General features: G+C 34.3%; 2 protein-coding genes across 4 annotated transcripts in view; one reads left to right on the top strand and one right to left on the bottom strand.

The window, feature by feature from the left end:
• The window catches only part of RASA1 (RAS p21 protein activator 1), a 124,381-nt gene that overhangs the window by 29,991 nt on the left and 80,332 nt on the right, over positions 1-14,058 (bottom strand). For all 3 annotated transcript variants that reach the window (XM_019027643.4, XM_055388733.2, XM_055388735.2), the window contains exons 8-9: positions 12,662-12,812; positions 8,745-8,823 (exon numbers count right to left, since the gene is read on the bottom strand). In XM_019027643.4, coding sequence (XP_018883188.2) covers positions 8,745-8,823; positions 12,662-12,812 — 230 coding nt within the window. The remainder of the gene's footprint in view (positions 1-8,744; positions 8,824-12,661; positions 12,813-14,058) is intronic.
• CCNH (cyclin H) overlaps positions 1-14,058 on the top strand; it is a 101,586-nt gene that overhangs the window by 51,040 nt on the left and 36,488 nt on the right. The gene's annotated exons all lie outside the window — the stretch shown is intronic.

The raw sequence follows: 14,058 nt of genomic DNA, 5'->3' as shown, positions 1-14,058 counted from the left end.
TCCTCTGCCACTCTGCAACATTCCCATGCTTCAACTCTACCAATGGCCATTTCCTCATGTAATGTACCTCTTTTTTCAAGGTAAATTGCCATATTTATTGTAGGATGTACATATTTCCTACAAAGAAAATGTATAGAACTAAGCAACATATTTATATTAGGTTCTTTCTTTCTTAATATATCCCTGATGAAATTTCTAAGTGTTAACACCCCTAACCTCACTTTTCCCAAACGCCCTGTGGTTTTGATTGCCTGATTTTGCATAATGCTATGATTTTTAGGAATGCATATGTTACATTATAGCAGAACTTACATTAATTGCTAAATCCTCTGAGGAAAAGAATTATATCAGGATGCCTTTATCATGATCTTTCCAGAATAAATGAATCTTCAATTTTACTATTAAGGTCAATTGGACTCAGTTTTAGTTTTTTGGTTTCCTTTTTGAGTAGTTCTTACTATTTTGCAAGGATTCATATTTTATGACTTTTAGTCCATCTTACAAACTTCATGGATCCATTCAATCCTCTTATAAATCTAAGTTATGCTGTGGGATCTTCATAATCCTCTCTCTATCTTGAAACATTATGCTGTTTCATCATCCTAGGAACTATTTCATCATTACTCAGAATTATTCCCAAGTTAATGCTACAAAATTACTAAAATAATAAGAAAATAGAAGAATGAATTGCTTACAGCAGGGCTGACAAACTATGGCACGCATGCTAAATCCAGTCCACCACCTGTTTTTTATACATAAAGTTTTACTGGAACACAGCCATGCTCATTCCCTAACATGCTGTCTGTGGTTGCTTCCAGATAAAAAGAGACTTTAGTGGACACACTAAATGAACTACAAAACCCTTTACAGAAAACTTTTGCCAACCGCTGGCCTAGAGGATGATATAACTGAAATAAATAATCTCTACTGCATCACTCTGGGTGTGTGTGTATGTGTGTGTGTGTTTAACTGTGTTGCAAAGTATTGCAGCGTCTTTTGTAAAAACATAAAAGGCCATCTTTGCTGTCTTTTTAGCTTTGATTGAACATACTTAAAATATTCAGAACTCTTTATTTTCTGCTCATAAATGATAAAGAGAAAAAAACTGATCCAGGAAGATGTTTGACAATTAGAAAAATCAGAAAACGAATGCAAAGAAACAGCAGCACTCTAGACTCTATCATGATGGCAGAATTGATTTTGATAAACCTCAGACTATGATTTTTCAGATGATGATATACTTGAATTTTCTCAAACTCAATCACTGAGTGAACCATATTACTTCTATTATCCTGTTTTGCTAAAAAGAAATGAGACTATTTAAATTTTTGTATGTACATCAAAATTTACTTAATATGATTTGTGAATGGGCAAATATTAAAGGGCCTTTGCATAAAAAATTACTGAAAGTAAACATATAACATAGAAATTGTAAAATTCACTGGATTAATCACTCTTATAAACATCAATGTTAACTGGTGTTTTAAAATCTAAACAAAAATATTTTACAATTATGGAGCAATGGACACTGTACTCTCCAACAAAATTATGAGCCATCAGAGTTCTCAAAAGTACTGCATTTTGCTTGTGCCTTTAATCCCAGCACTTTAGGAGGCCGAGGCGGGCACATCATCTGAAGTCAGGAGTTCGCCCAGCCTGGCCGACATGGTGAAACCCCGTCTCTACTAAAAATACAAAATTAGCTGGGCGTGGTGGCACGTGCCTGTAATTCCAGCTACATGGGAGGCTGAGGGAGGAGAATCGCTTGAACCCAGGAGGCAGAGGTTGCAGTGAGCTGAGATCACGCCATTCCACTCCAAGCCTGAGCAAAAAAGAGTGAAATTCCATCTCAAAAAAAAAAAAACTACTGCATTTTGATAATACAAAAACAAGAAAGAATAAGCTAGATTCCAGTAGTGATGTACTTAAAATCTGGAATTGATATGATAGATACAATGCAAGAAGAACCAAAGTAATTACAAATAGAACTTATTAGACAAGTATCTGATTTCAAATCTGGAATCAGAATTTACAGGATGGCTGTGTTCCAGGTCTGTGCATGAAGGGTGAAGAACTGTTAGTTGCATTGAAAAGACTGTCCATTTCAGGTACCAGGTACGTAAGCCTTTCTAGACATGAAAACATGGAACAAAAATTTGGGTACGCTACATTTAAATTCTTACTACATTTTCCAATCAAGTTGTTTTTGGATTATACCCTTAATCTTGGTGATGCGAATTATTTGTAAAATGACTTAGGAATATAAAAAAATTAAAAGGGTACACTGGACCATGATGTTACAAATAGTGATGACTTTACTTTCCTGGTAATACAGATTTGTATTTATCAAATCTTTAGTTCAATGGTGATGGCACTTAGTATTAGCTGCAGAATGGAACATTCTTGGAGTCTGTCATTTAAGACATGTAACTACACTAATATTTGGATTTAAATACTTGATTCCAAGATGCTCTATATAGATCTTTTAAAAATCATATTAAAGTGGGGACTAGCCCACAAATCCTAAAGGATTCCAATACACTAGAAGATGCTATGGGCAAAAACACAACATCACTTTTCAAGTCCTAGTCAATGAGAGGAGAAAGGCTTCTCTACGTGTTCCTTTTCTCAGCCAGAGATAGTTCTTAGATTTTTTACATTCCTCCCAAGGGAAATTCAGTAATCTGATTGGTTAGAGTCTAACAGCCATTGAACCAAGCTCTTCCCTAGAAGTTACATGTGTAAGCTCCTGAAGACAGACTTAACTTGCAGATCCTAGCTTTGTCACTTAATGTAGGAAAACGCCATTTAATATATTAATTCAATAAATGTTGAGTCTCAGGCACTGTTGTAGTTCTTGAGATACATCAGTGAACAAATCAAAGACCCCTATCCTCATGGAACTTGTATTCTAACCAGGGAAAGATTAAAAATAAACATAAATAAATAAATTGTACTGCATGTTAGAAGGTAAGTGCTCTGCAGGGTTGAGCAAGCTGCCGTGTTAATTAAGGTGTCTAGGTAAGTGTCATTTGCTAATTTGCTAAATTTTGAGCAAAAACTTGAAAGATGTAAGAGTGAGGCTAGTGGATATCCAAGAGAAAATAATTTTGGACACAGTGAACAGCTACAGCAAAGATCCTAAAGAAGGAAAGAGTCTGGCTTATTTACAAATAATAGTACAGAAGCAAGTATGACTGAAAAAGAGTGGCAGGAGGATAGTAGGAAGAGATGAGTTCAGAAAATTAATGGACTGCCACTGTTGGGTCTTGTATGCCATTGTAAGGACTTTGGCTTTTATTCTGAAAGAAATGGAGAACATTTTCAAGTATTAAAACAGAGGAGTAACACGATCTGACATTTTAAATGGATCCCAGTGACTGCTGCGCAGCATGCAGCATAAGGGGACAAAGCTAGAAACTAAGAGATGAAGGCAGATTCTGGTGGTGGTCATATTCTAGACATACTTTGAAGACAGAGTCAGTATGATCTTCCTGACAGGTTAGATATAAAGTACAGGAAGATAAAAAGAGAAGAATTGAGGATGATTTAAGTTATTAACCTCTCAGCTCTCAGTTGCCTTATCTTTGAAATAGGCATCATCATAGTGTCACCTCGGTAAAGTTGTTGAGAAAATTAAATGAATGAATATGTATAAAAAACAGTGCTTAAAATATAGTGCTCAAAAATGTAAGGCATTTTTATTATGGGGTATATTGTCTCAAAAGGACCCTTTTTGTCTAATGCTTGCCTCAAAAAGTGTTAATAGTTCCAGGAAGTAAGCAAAGCTAGCTAGGACTCTGCTGTTTCTTAGCCTTTGCCAGCATCTTAGCCTGAGTGTGGGTACACAGGGTCACCTCATTGGAAGATGAGGTGATTTGCTAGCTAATCAATTTGGCGATTAGTAAAAAGATAGTACTTGCTTTTGTACTAAAAGTTAAAACCCTGCTTGAAGAATGAGTGAATTTTATTATTCCCCAAACTTCTACTAAAACCAACTTTTCATCACCCCATGCTCCAAAATAATAGACTACAGATAGCACTTAATAGTTTCTGTGTAGCAATCAATCAAATTGCTTTATAATCAGCATCAATTATTTCTGAAGTATTCAAAGCATTATAGGCACTTCTGCAAAACCAACTGGAGGTTTGTTCAGTTATAAAACTAACACAAGAGCGAGGCACATTATATATCTCAAGTAATTCTTAAAGCAGTCTTATAACACATACTGCAAGTTTATTAGATGCCACATACTATTTCTTTTTCTTTTTTTTTTTTGAGATGGAATCTCGTTCTGTCTCCCAGTCTGGAGTGCAGTGGTGCAATCTCGGCTCACTGCAACCTCCACCTCCTGGGTTCAAGCGATTCTCCTGCCTCAGCCTCCAGAGTAGCTGGGACTACAGGGGCATGTCACCACACCCAGCTAATTTTTTGTATTTTTAGTAGAGACAGGGTTTCACCGTGTTAGCCATGATGGTCTTGATCAAAACTTAAATTAGAAAATTCTAAGTACAAATTCAGTATGGGGAAATGTATGATTTAATTTGGGGTCAAATAAAATTAAAATCACTAACTCAAAGAGCCAAGGGGAATTAGAATTGAGGATACAGCAATGGAACTATATGGCAGGATCCGTCATCTGGAGGCAAAGGCACCTCTGATCCTGAAAAAAGATCCTAGCCATGGTCTAAAAAGCACTCGCCCATGTTATTTAAAAAATACACATATATATATTTATATATGTGTGTGTATGTTATATGTTCTGGCTAACTTCTCTTCCAATTACTCGGCGGTGATAAAAAAAAATTACTCAAAAAGTGAAACAAGATGGATGTTAAAATAGTATTTAGATAGGCAGAGAGGAAGACTGACATGGTGATAGGAAGGAGCACATTAAAGTTTAAGACATTAGTAACAATACAGGCAAGGGTAAAGTAGGTATTTCTTGCTGGAAAGCAGAGAATCATTCATTCAATCAATATTTATTGAATATCTAATGTCAGGTACTGTTCTAAGCACTGGGAAAAAACAATGCAAATAAAAATCTCTGTTCTCATAGACCTTAAATTCTACTAGGAAAGCATGCCGGAATGAAGGAAAATATAGGCATACCTTGGAGGTATTTCAGATTTGGCTCCAGACCACCACAATAAAGCCAGCCATATGAATTTTTTGGTTTCGCAGTGCACGTATAAGTTATGTTTACAACTATACTGTAGTCTACTAAGTGTGCAATAGCATTATGTCTAACAATGTACACATGTTAATTTAAAAATATTTTATTACTAAAAACTGTTGGGGCAACCAAGGTGGCTCACAACTGTAATCCCAGCATTTTGGGAGACCAAGGCTTCTGCCTTGGAATTCAAGACTAGCCTGGGCAACAGAGCAAGACTCTATCTCTACAAAAAATATTAGCTAGGCACGGTGGTGTACACCTGCAGTCCTAGCTACTGGGGAGCCTGAGGCAGGAGGATTGCTTGAGCCCAGGAGCTCAAGGTTGCAGTGAGCTACAGTTGAACCACTGTACTCCAGCCTCAGCCACAGGGCAAGACCCTTACTCCGGAGGGAGAAAAAAAAAAACACCTAACAATCATCTAGGACGTCAGTGAGTCATAATCTTTATGCTGGTGAAGGGTCTTGCCTTGATACTGATGTCTGCTAAGTGATTAGGGCAGTGGTTGCCAAAGGTTGGGGTGGTTGTGGCAATTTCTTAAAAATGAAGTCTGCTGCATCAATTGACTCTTCTTTCACAAAAGAAATTCCCTATAATGCTGTTTGATACCATTTTACCCACAGTTGAACTTCTTTCAAAACTGGAAGCATTCCTCTCAAACCCTCTTGCTGCTTTATCAAGTTAAGTTTATAGAATATTCTAAATTATTTGTTTTCATTTCAGTAGTGATCACAGGATCTTCACAGGAGTAGATTCTACCTCAAGAGACCACTTTCTTTTCTCATCCGTAACAAGCAACTCCTCTTTCGCTCCAGTTTCATCACAAAAGTGGAGTAATTCAGTCACATCTTCAAGCTCCACTTCCAAATTTAGTTCTCCTGCTACTTGTACCACATCTGCAGCTACCTCCTCCTCAAAGTCATCTTGTAGTCTTGAGCCCCTCAAAGTTATCCATAAGAGTTGGAATCAGCTTCTTCCAAACTTCTGTTAATGTTGTTATTTTGGCCTCTGCCCATGAATCACAAATGTTCTTAATGGCCTCTAGAATGATAAATCCTTTCCAAAGGGTTTTCAATGTACCTTGCCCAGATCCATAAGAAAAGTCACTATTTTTTGCAAACATAACATTATGAAATTATTTCTTAACTAAGGATTTGAAAGTCAAAATTACTCCTTGATCCATGGGCTGCAGAATATAAGCTGTGTCAGCTGGCATGAAAACAACAATCTCCTTGTACATCTCTATCTGAGCTCTTGATTGTAGAGTTGCATTGTCAGTGATCAGTAACATTTTGAAAGGAATTGTTTGTTCTGAGCAGTAGGTTTCAACAGTGGCCTTAAAATATTCAGTAAACCATGCTGTAAACAGATGGGCTACCATGCAGGCTTTGTAGTTCCATTGACAGAGCACAGGCACAGTAGATTTGGCATAATTCTGATGCTCCTAGGATTTTCAGAATAGTCAACGATAATTGGTTTCAACCTAAAGTCACCAGCTGCATTAGCCCCTGAAAAGAGTCAGTCAGCCTGACCTTTGAAGCTTCAAAGCCAAGCATTAACTCTTGCCATGAAAGTCCTAGATAATATTTTCAGATAGAAGGATGTTTTCTTTACGCTGAAGATCTGTTGTTTAGCACCTTCAACACTTATCTTCTGGATAACTTGCTAGTTATCTTCTGGAAAACTAGCTAGATGTTCTGGGTAAACTTGCTACAGTTTCTTTGCTTCACCTTACACTTTTATGTTATGGAGATAGCATCTTTCCTTAAATCTTATGAATCAATCTCTGGTAGCTTCCAACTTTTCTTCTGGAGCTTCCTCACCTCTATCAGCCTTCACAGAATAGAAGAGAGTTTAGGGCCTTGCTTTGGATAGGCTTTGGCTTAAGGGAATGTTATCCCTGGTTTAATCTTCAATCCAGACCACTCAAATTTTCTCTCTATCAGCAATAAGGGTGTTTCACTTTATTAATCATTCATGTGTTCAATGGAGTAGCACTTTCAATTTCCTTCAGCAACTCTTCCTTTGCATTCACAACTTTGCTGTTTGGTGCAAGAGACCTAGCTTTCAGCCTATTTTGGCTTTCACCATGCCTCCCTAAGCTTAATCATTTCTAGCTTTTGACTTAATGTGAGAGACATGTGACTTTTCCTTTCACTTGACCATTTAGAGGCACACTGTAGGGTTATTAATTGGCCCAATTTTAATAGTGTTGTGTCTGCAGAAATAGGAAGCCCCAAGAAGAGGAAGAGAAACAGAACCAGCCAGTCAATGAAGCAGTCAGAACATACACTACATTTATCGATTAAGCTTGCAGTCTTCTTCAGATGCAGTTCATGGCACCCCAAAACAATTGCAATAGTAACATTAAAGATCACTGATCACAGATCAACATAACATATAATAGTGAAAAAGTTTGAAACATTTTAAGAATTACCAAAATGTGACACTAAGACACAAATGAGCACATGCTTTGGAAAAACAGTCGCAATAGACGTCCTTGTTGCCACAAACCTTCAATTTGTAAAAAAAAACTATCTTTGAAACATAATAAGGCAATGCACAATAAAATGAAGTGTGCCTGTATGTTAAAATGAGACAAGATTATGATTCTTGAATTTATCTTTAGCTTCAGATTAATGATTCCTCACCTCCCACCCCACCCCCCACCAATTAACTGCAATAAGTAGTAGCTATAGCCATATGAAATGAATTTGTTAGGAGGAAACATCAAGAAACTAGGCACACTACAAATCACTGTACAATTGCAGCTGGGTACCCAAAACCCTTAATAATCCTTTATGTCCCTAGAATAACAGTACCTCCATTTTCCACTTAGGAAAATTATTAATCCGTCTTTTGAAGCACCTTTTTCTAACCCCTGTTATACCATTTCCCTACCATATACTTCAGAAAGTGCAATGAGGAAGAAACAGAAGCTAATCACCCTAAGCGTTAAGCAACTAACATTTAACAGGCTCTCTTGCTCAAGGCCAATCTTTCCTTTTATGTTCTAGATTCTATTCATTTTTGTCTAGGACCCTATCTGTAAGACATTGCCACCACCCATCTCCCCATACAACTTCACTCTCCTCTTTACTACTATACAGTTTTCACTCAGAGTATACAGACATTCTCAAATTCTCTCACCGTAAAACTACAGGCAAATAAACAAAGAAAAAGTGTAAACCATTTTTGGCCCTAATCCTCTTCTATCAGTATTTTTTATTTCCTTTTATTACTCCCCAGGCTTTAATAAGCCTGGCTGTGGTTTATCCCTGCTGTCTCTACTTTTGCCTCCAAAAAACTCACTCCTGGACCTACTGCAACTTACCTTCCTCCATGACTGCTTCTAATCTCAAAAAGCCACTAGGTTGTTCCTGATTACCTAAAATCAACATAGATAAAAACTAAAAGATTCTTACAGTTTACTTTCTAAAAAATCTAAATAATCTGTAGTTTTAAGTTGTATCCATTTTGAATTGTACAAATGTGTGCAAAAACATACCACCAAAATGCATTTTAAAATAAAATGCTAATTATTGCAATAAGAAATGCAACACTGACCTGCATTGGTACAGGTTCCTTAAGATAATATCCTTCAACAATCTGTTCTTTTCGATAGTGATCTATGATGTCCCCAATGCTGTTAAAATAAAAATTTCTAATATTAATCTGTCTCATAAAACTGCAAAATCTTTAAAAATATGTGTAAACTTTCTTACCAAGGATTATCTAATTAGCAAATTCTTTTCAAAGCACATAACACAAATACATTAATAGAATAAATGATCATAACATTCATATTATTTTAGAAAAAACAGAATGTTCTCAATATAGATTTACAGGCCAGAATACATGGCCCAGATTCTGATTTTCCATACCCATCAAGTGGGCAGCCAGGTCAACAATACCATATTCAAAGAGTCACCATAAATGAGGAAATGATTAAAAGTCTACCTTTTTTTTCACCCCCAAGAGTACATATGAGATACTAAGAATGAAGAATTCACAGAAACATGGCATTTATTTAGGAAGCAGAGTTCAGATAAATTAAGAATTTTTATTATCACATTTACACATACTGGTTTTATATCAGAAACAGGTCATAAAACACATGAAAAGCAGGCAAAAAGAAGAAAAAAAACCCCAGCTAATCTTACATGTAGGATTATCACCATAGGGAGAAAAGCTTATTATTTTGATTAAAAGTGCTACAAATTGGGAAATATTGGGAATATATTACAAAAAAAATGACACACTGTATTTTAATATAATTTTAAAAATTATATTAAATTTTAATAAAATAAAATTTTAAAAAATTTTAGTATTTTTTTAAATATAAATATAACTTTAAATATAAAGTTGTTTCTCTATAATCAGTAAGATCATTCTATTGTCCTGAATATGGAAATCTTGGAATTTTAAACCTTCCTTTAATATACTGGACAAATGGGAACTTTTGAGCCATCTAGGAAACACTTCTCCAGACAGATTTTGTTTAACCTACTATATATATATAATTAGAATATATGTGTGTGTGTGTATCTTCAAGTATGTTATCTTCCCTATACTACAAAGTTAATTTAAACCAAATATAAGTAATGTTAAAAACCAAAACAAAAGGACCTGAAAAGTTAACTAGTAGTGTATGAATGAACTTAATACCAGAAGCAGCATTGAACACAAGCCACAGAGGGGTGTGGTGAAAATGAGATAAATAAAAGCATTATTAAAAGAACAAGCAAGATTTTATGTTTTTAATAAAAAATCTAATACCATATAAATCCAAAATTGTTAAAAGAAAAATGAAAATCAGGAAATATATTTGAAGATAGCTAGATTCCACTAAAGAGATGACTATGTGTTTTAAAAGCAAAAAGCACCAAATCTATGAAAATCAGTAAACATCAAAGGTTTTTGGGCTCAGTAACTGTAAAATACAATCAATCCACTGTAGCACCTCAATGTTACAATATAATTGTTTTCCATAAACTGAGAGAACAGGAAACCATGGGGAAGTACAGTTCAGATTGTCCAGGAGCAAATTTAAAAGTGTGTGGCAACCAATCAGATAGGTTTTTACCAATGAGCTAGACTTAAGAGTTTTTTTAAAAATTACTCTTCCATTTATACTCTACCCAGAAACACCAAAATAAACAGTCAGGGGAGATAAACTAGAATTTTCTAGACATTCATATAAGTTCCAGCCATGAAATCAGACAGAGTTACATCTCAGAAAACTAAAACATATTCAATGTAAACTTACTTTTGAAATAAACATGAGTTTCTAGAGACACTGTGTTCTGTACTTTAATTTTTGTAATGCATTTAGCACATAAAACCATGTGCACTCTTCTTCTTGAAGTCTACATAAATGTTAATATTGTCTCCTCAAGGTCTAGCCAAAATCCATTGTCTTCCTTCTCACCCCCCACTGAACTCTCATTTACTGATTCCCATGCATTTATATATCCCCTGAATTTATCACATTCTGCATACCATACTTTCTTTTCTAATAAACCTGAGCACTAATAATGAAGAAACTATATCTTTTTCTTTAATGTATTTACACAGGATTTGTACAGTACATTTCACAAAGTAGATAAGTCGATAAATGGCTGCTGAATTAAATTTGCTATTAAATGCCTCTTCTGCTTTTTTTTTTAAAACTCTGAATATAGGAACATTAAAGTTATGTCTTAACAGTTTCTAAATGAAAGACATAACTACTATCCCTCTTTATCAAGGTCTCATGTTTAGTTAATGGGGAGATGGGAAAGCAGAGTATGGCTGTGTTCGACAGATTTATTGAAAAATCTTTCTTTATACATTTATATCTAACAATAAACAATAAGCACAAAGATTTATCTTCCTAGGAATTATTTCTGACATTACTAATGTTAATGCTGAAATGAAGTATATATTTCCAAAACAATTACAAAATCCTTCATTTTCACAGCACCTGATTCACATAATTTGGGGCTTTTTAAAGAAGTTTAATGTTAAAACTAGAAACAATAAGATGAATTTATAAACAAATTCACAGGGAAGAAAAATTATAAAAATCAAAGTTCTGGGGGAATGGTCAAGGCCACTAAATTAACATACATTTAACTTTTATTTTTAAATCCTCATTTTGAAAACATAATATTGCAATAATTTGGACAGAAATCTACTTAAAATACTTCTTTTTTCATGTTCCATCATGGTGTTCAGCAACCAAAAGCGACTACCTTTACATGTTTTACCGACTTCCTCCAGTATGTAGGAAGAATTTCCAGTTTTGTGTGATGTATCATAAGGAAGTTTAAGTTAGTAACAAAACGAACTTCAAAAAAATAAATTCATGTAAATTATTTTATCTTTAAAAAGGATCTCAATATGGACATTTATTCAGTTAAGAAGATGATATATTTTCAGTGCATTATTTTGTATGTTCTAAATCTCCAGAAAACTGGAGTTGGGAAAAATTACATTCTTAAAGAACTCAAATTGCAGCTAGCTGTATTTTCAGTGAGGACATCTAGAACTCAGATTGTCATGTATAAAGTACTCAAGCAACCTGTATATGAGGTAGGCAAAAGGGTACAGCTGCCTAGACTCACATCTTACGTTTGATGTCTTTTAACAGTCAACTGAGCTTCCTGCAAGCAACTAGAAGAACTTGTTTTTGTTTTTTGGTTTTTTTCAGATAAACAAGCTACAGAATCTCTATTCACTCAAATGTCTAGTTTGACAAATTCTAATTCGGATAGAGAATGCTGCTGTGGTACTGAGGGGTTAAACTAGGCAAATATAAGCATTTTAGAACAAGATTATGCCAGCCTCTGAAATAGGAAATAGAGACTTATTAGGTATAGGAAAACCTCTACGTTCACAAATGAAGATTATTTTCTATTTGACAGAAAAATTGCTGACATTCTATCATATGGTTTCTTCTATTAACTTATTTTCCTAATCAAGTAACTATAATTCATTCTGAGTTTTGGGACAAACAATGAGTTTACTTTGAAAGTGAGAAGTAAAAACCAACAATCACATATAAGAAATGTCAACTTGAGAAGAACTCAGTTACATGATAACATCTGTATAATAAGTCTCAGGTATCTTTAGAAACTTTTTTTTTCCTACTAAAGTATCTCACTGATAAAATAATGTTGATATATTTTCTTTTCCTAAGATATTTTGCTCCTCCTACAGATAACACATGGATTTAGTAAATTTGTTGCAAATAGCTTATGTCTAATTTTTAAAATCACAAAAATTGTTTTGGAAGGAAACAAAGTATAAGTTACTAATTTGCATTCATATTTGACACTGTCTAAAGAATTCTTGGGCATGACTATTATGAAATTATATTGAAGGTCTTATAATTTTTAGAAGTTAGAAACTTTTATATAATTTTGACTCTGAATACTGTATTATCAAGATTTCAACTATTTTTGCGAAAAGTAAAAGATAGCTAAAAAATTATGATTTACCTGTTATAATACCGGCCTCCCATCATAAACTGATTGTTTGGCGTTGGACATATTTTAAATCGCTGAATATTTTCATTGGTCCGGAAATAAAGTGAATAATCGCCAGGAGTATTATCTGAGGGCCTCACAAGAAAACTGCAGACTTGACCAACTGTAAAAATTAAGCTGTTAGTTTTTCCCTAATTATCAAATAAAAAAAGATGTTAAGTAGTATTATTACAAAGTGCATTCAAAGTCATAAACATATGTAAATTTTCACCAGGAACTTGTTTTTTTTTAAGATAATTTCTTTCAAATTTTCTGGTTTATGATTCACAACCATCCACATTGCTTGTCTGCTATCTCTCTGGTGTATCTTACCAGCTTTAATACATAAAAATAGAGAGCAGAAATTTTGCAGCAGTAACTTCTGGTCAGTAATATCTACACCTGTCATAATTTGGAAGGAACCTAAGCATAGTTAGGGAATACTGGCTAAAACTGCTAAATTCTGTATGTAAATCTTCGTAATAAGAAGATTCTAAAAAGTGAAGACCAGTTTGCTTAAGAATACTCTGTGCTTAATCAATGTTTTCAATTAATCATTAAACAGTAATGACTGTGCCAGGCACAGTGGTACATGCATATAATCCCAGCTATCCAGGAGGATCACTTGAGCCCAGGAGTTTGATACCAGCCTGGACAACACAGCAAGATCCTGCATCTTAAAAAAAAAAAAAATTAAAAAGTAATAACTGTAATAAAATAGTACCAAAAGCTTTTTATAAAGGTAGATTCAAAACAACTGAAATATGTGTATACATGATCAAAAATCAATACACATACACTATATTTTATTCAATAGGTATGCTCCTGAAAGGAATTATAGAAGCAAATTATCATATATTAAATATGACATATTAATTTTAGAGAAGTATTTCTGATATCTTTGATTGGCAGTGACTCATAATACTTAGATGCTCTGCCTTTTCTCCATTTAAGTCCAAATGATCCAGAAAAGATCAGGACTTGATTGTTTTTAGGAAAGCACAATGAATGCTTAGATTATAAGATATAATTTGAGGGGTAAATTACTAATAGTTCCAATCATCCAATCAAGGCACTTATGAAGTAACTTCATGTTCAGTAAAAAGAAAAAAATAAATCTCCTTAAACTGAATCTCCAAGGCTTAATACATAAGTAAACATAAAAATTACAGAAACTGATTGTATAATATGGGCTAAAATGAAAGTGTTTCTAAGTTGATACAACAAATCTTACTGACAAGAATCCAAGATACTCTCTAAATTTCTTCTAGAATATGATAGGAATTTCATGCAAGACTGTGCATGCAAGTGCTTATTTGTACTTCTCAGGAGAGAAAATCCCACCAGATCCTCAAAAGAGCACATGACAC

Source organism: Gorilla gorilla, chromosome 4 (genome assembly GCF_029281585.2).
Source record: "Gorilla gorilla gorilla isolate KB3781 chromosome 4, NHGRI_mGorGor1-v2.1_pri, whole genome shotgun sequence".
In the NCBI taxonomy this organism is placed as follows: Eukaryota; Metazoa; Chordata; class Mammalia; order Primates; family Hominidae; genus Gorilla; species Gorilla gorilla.
Note: the sequence above shows the minus strand (reverse complement) of the source record. Positions and strands in the feature narration are given on the sequence as shown.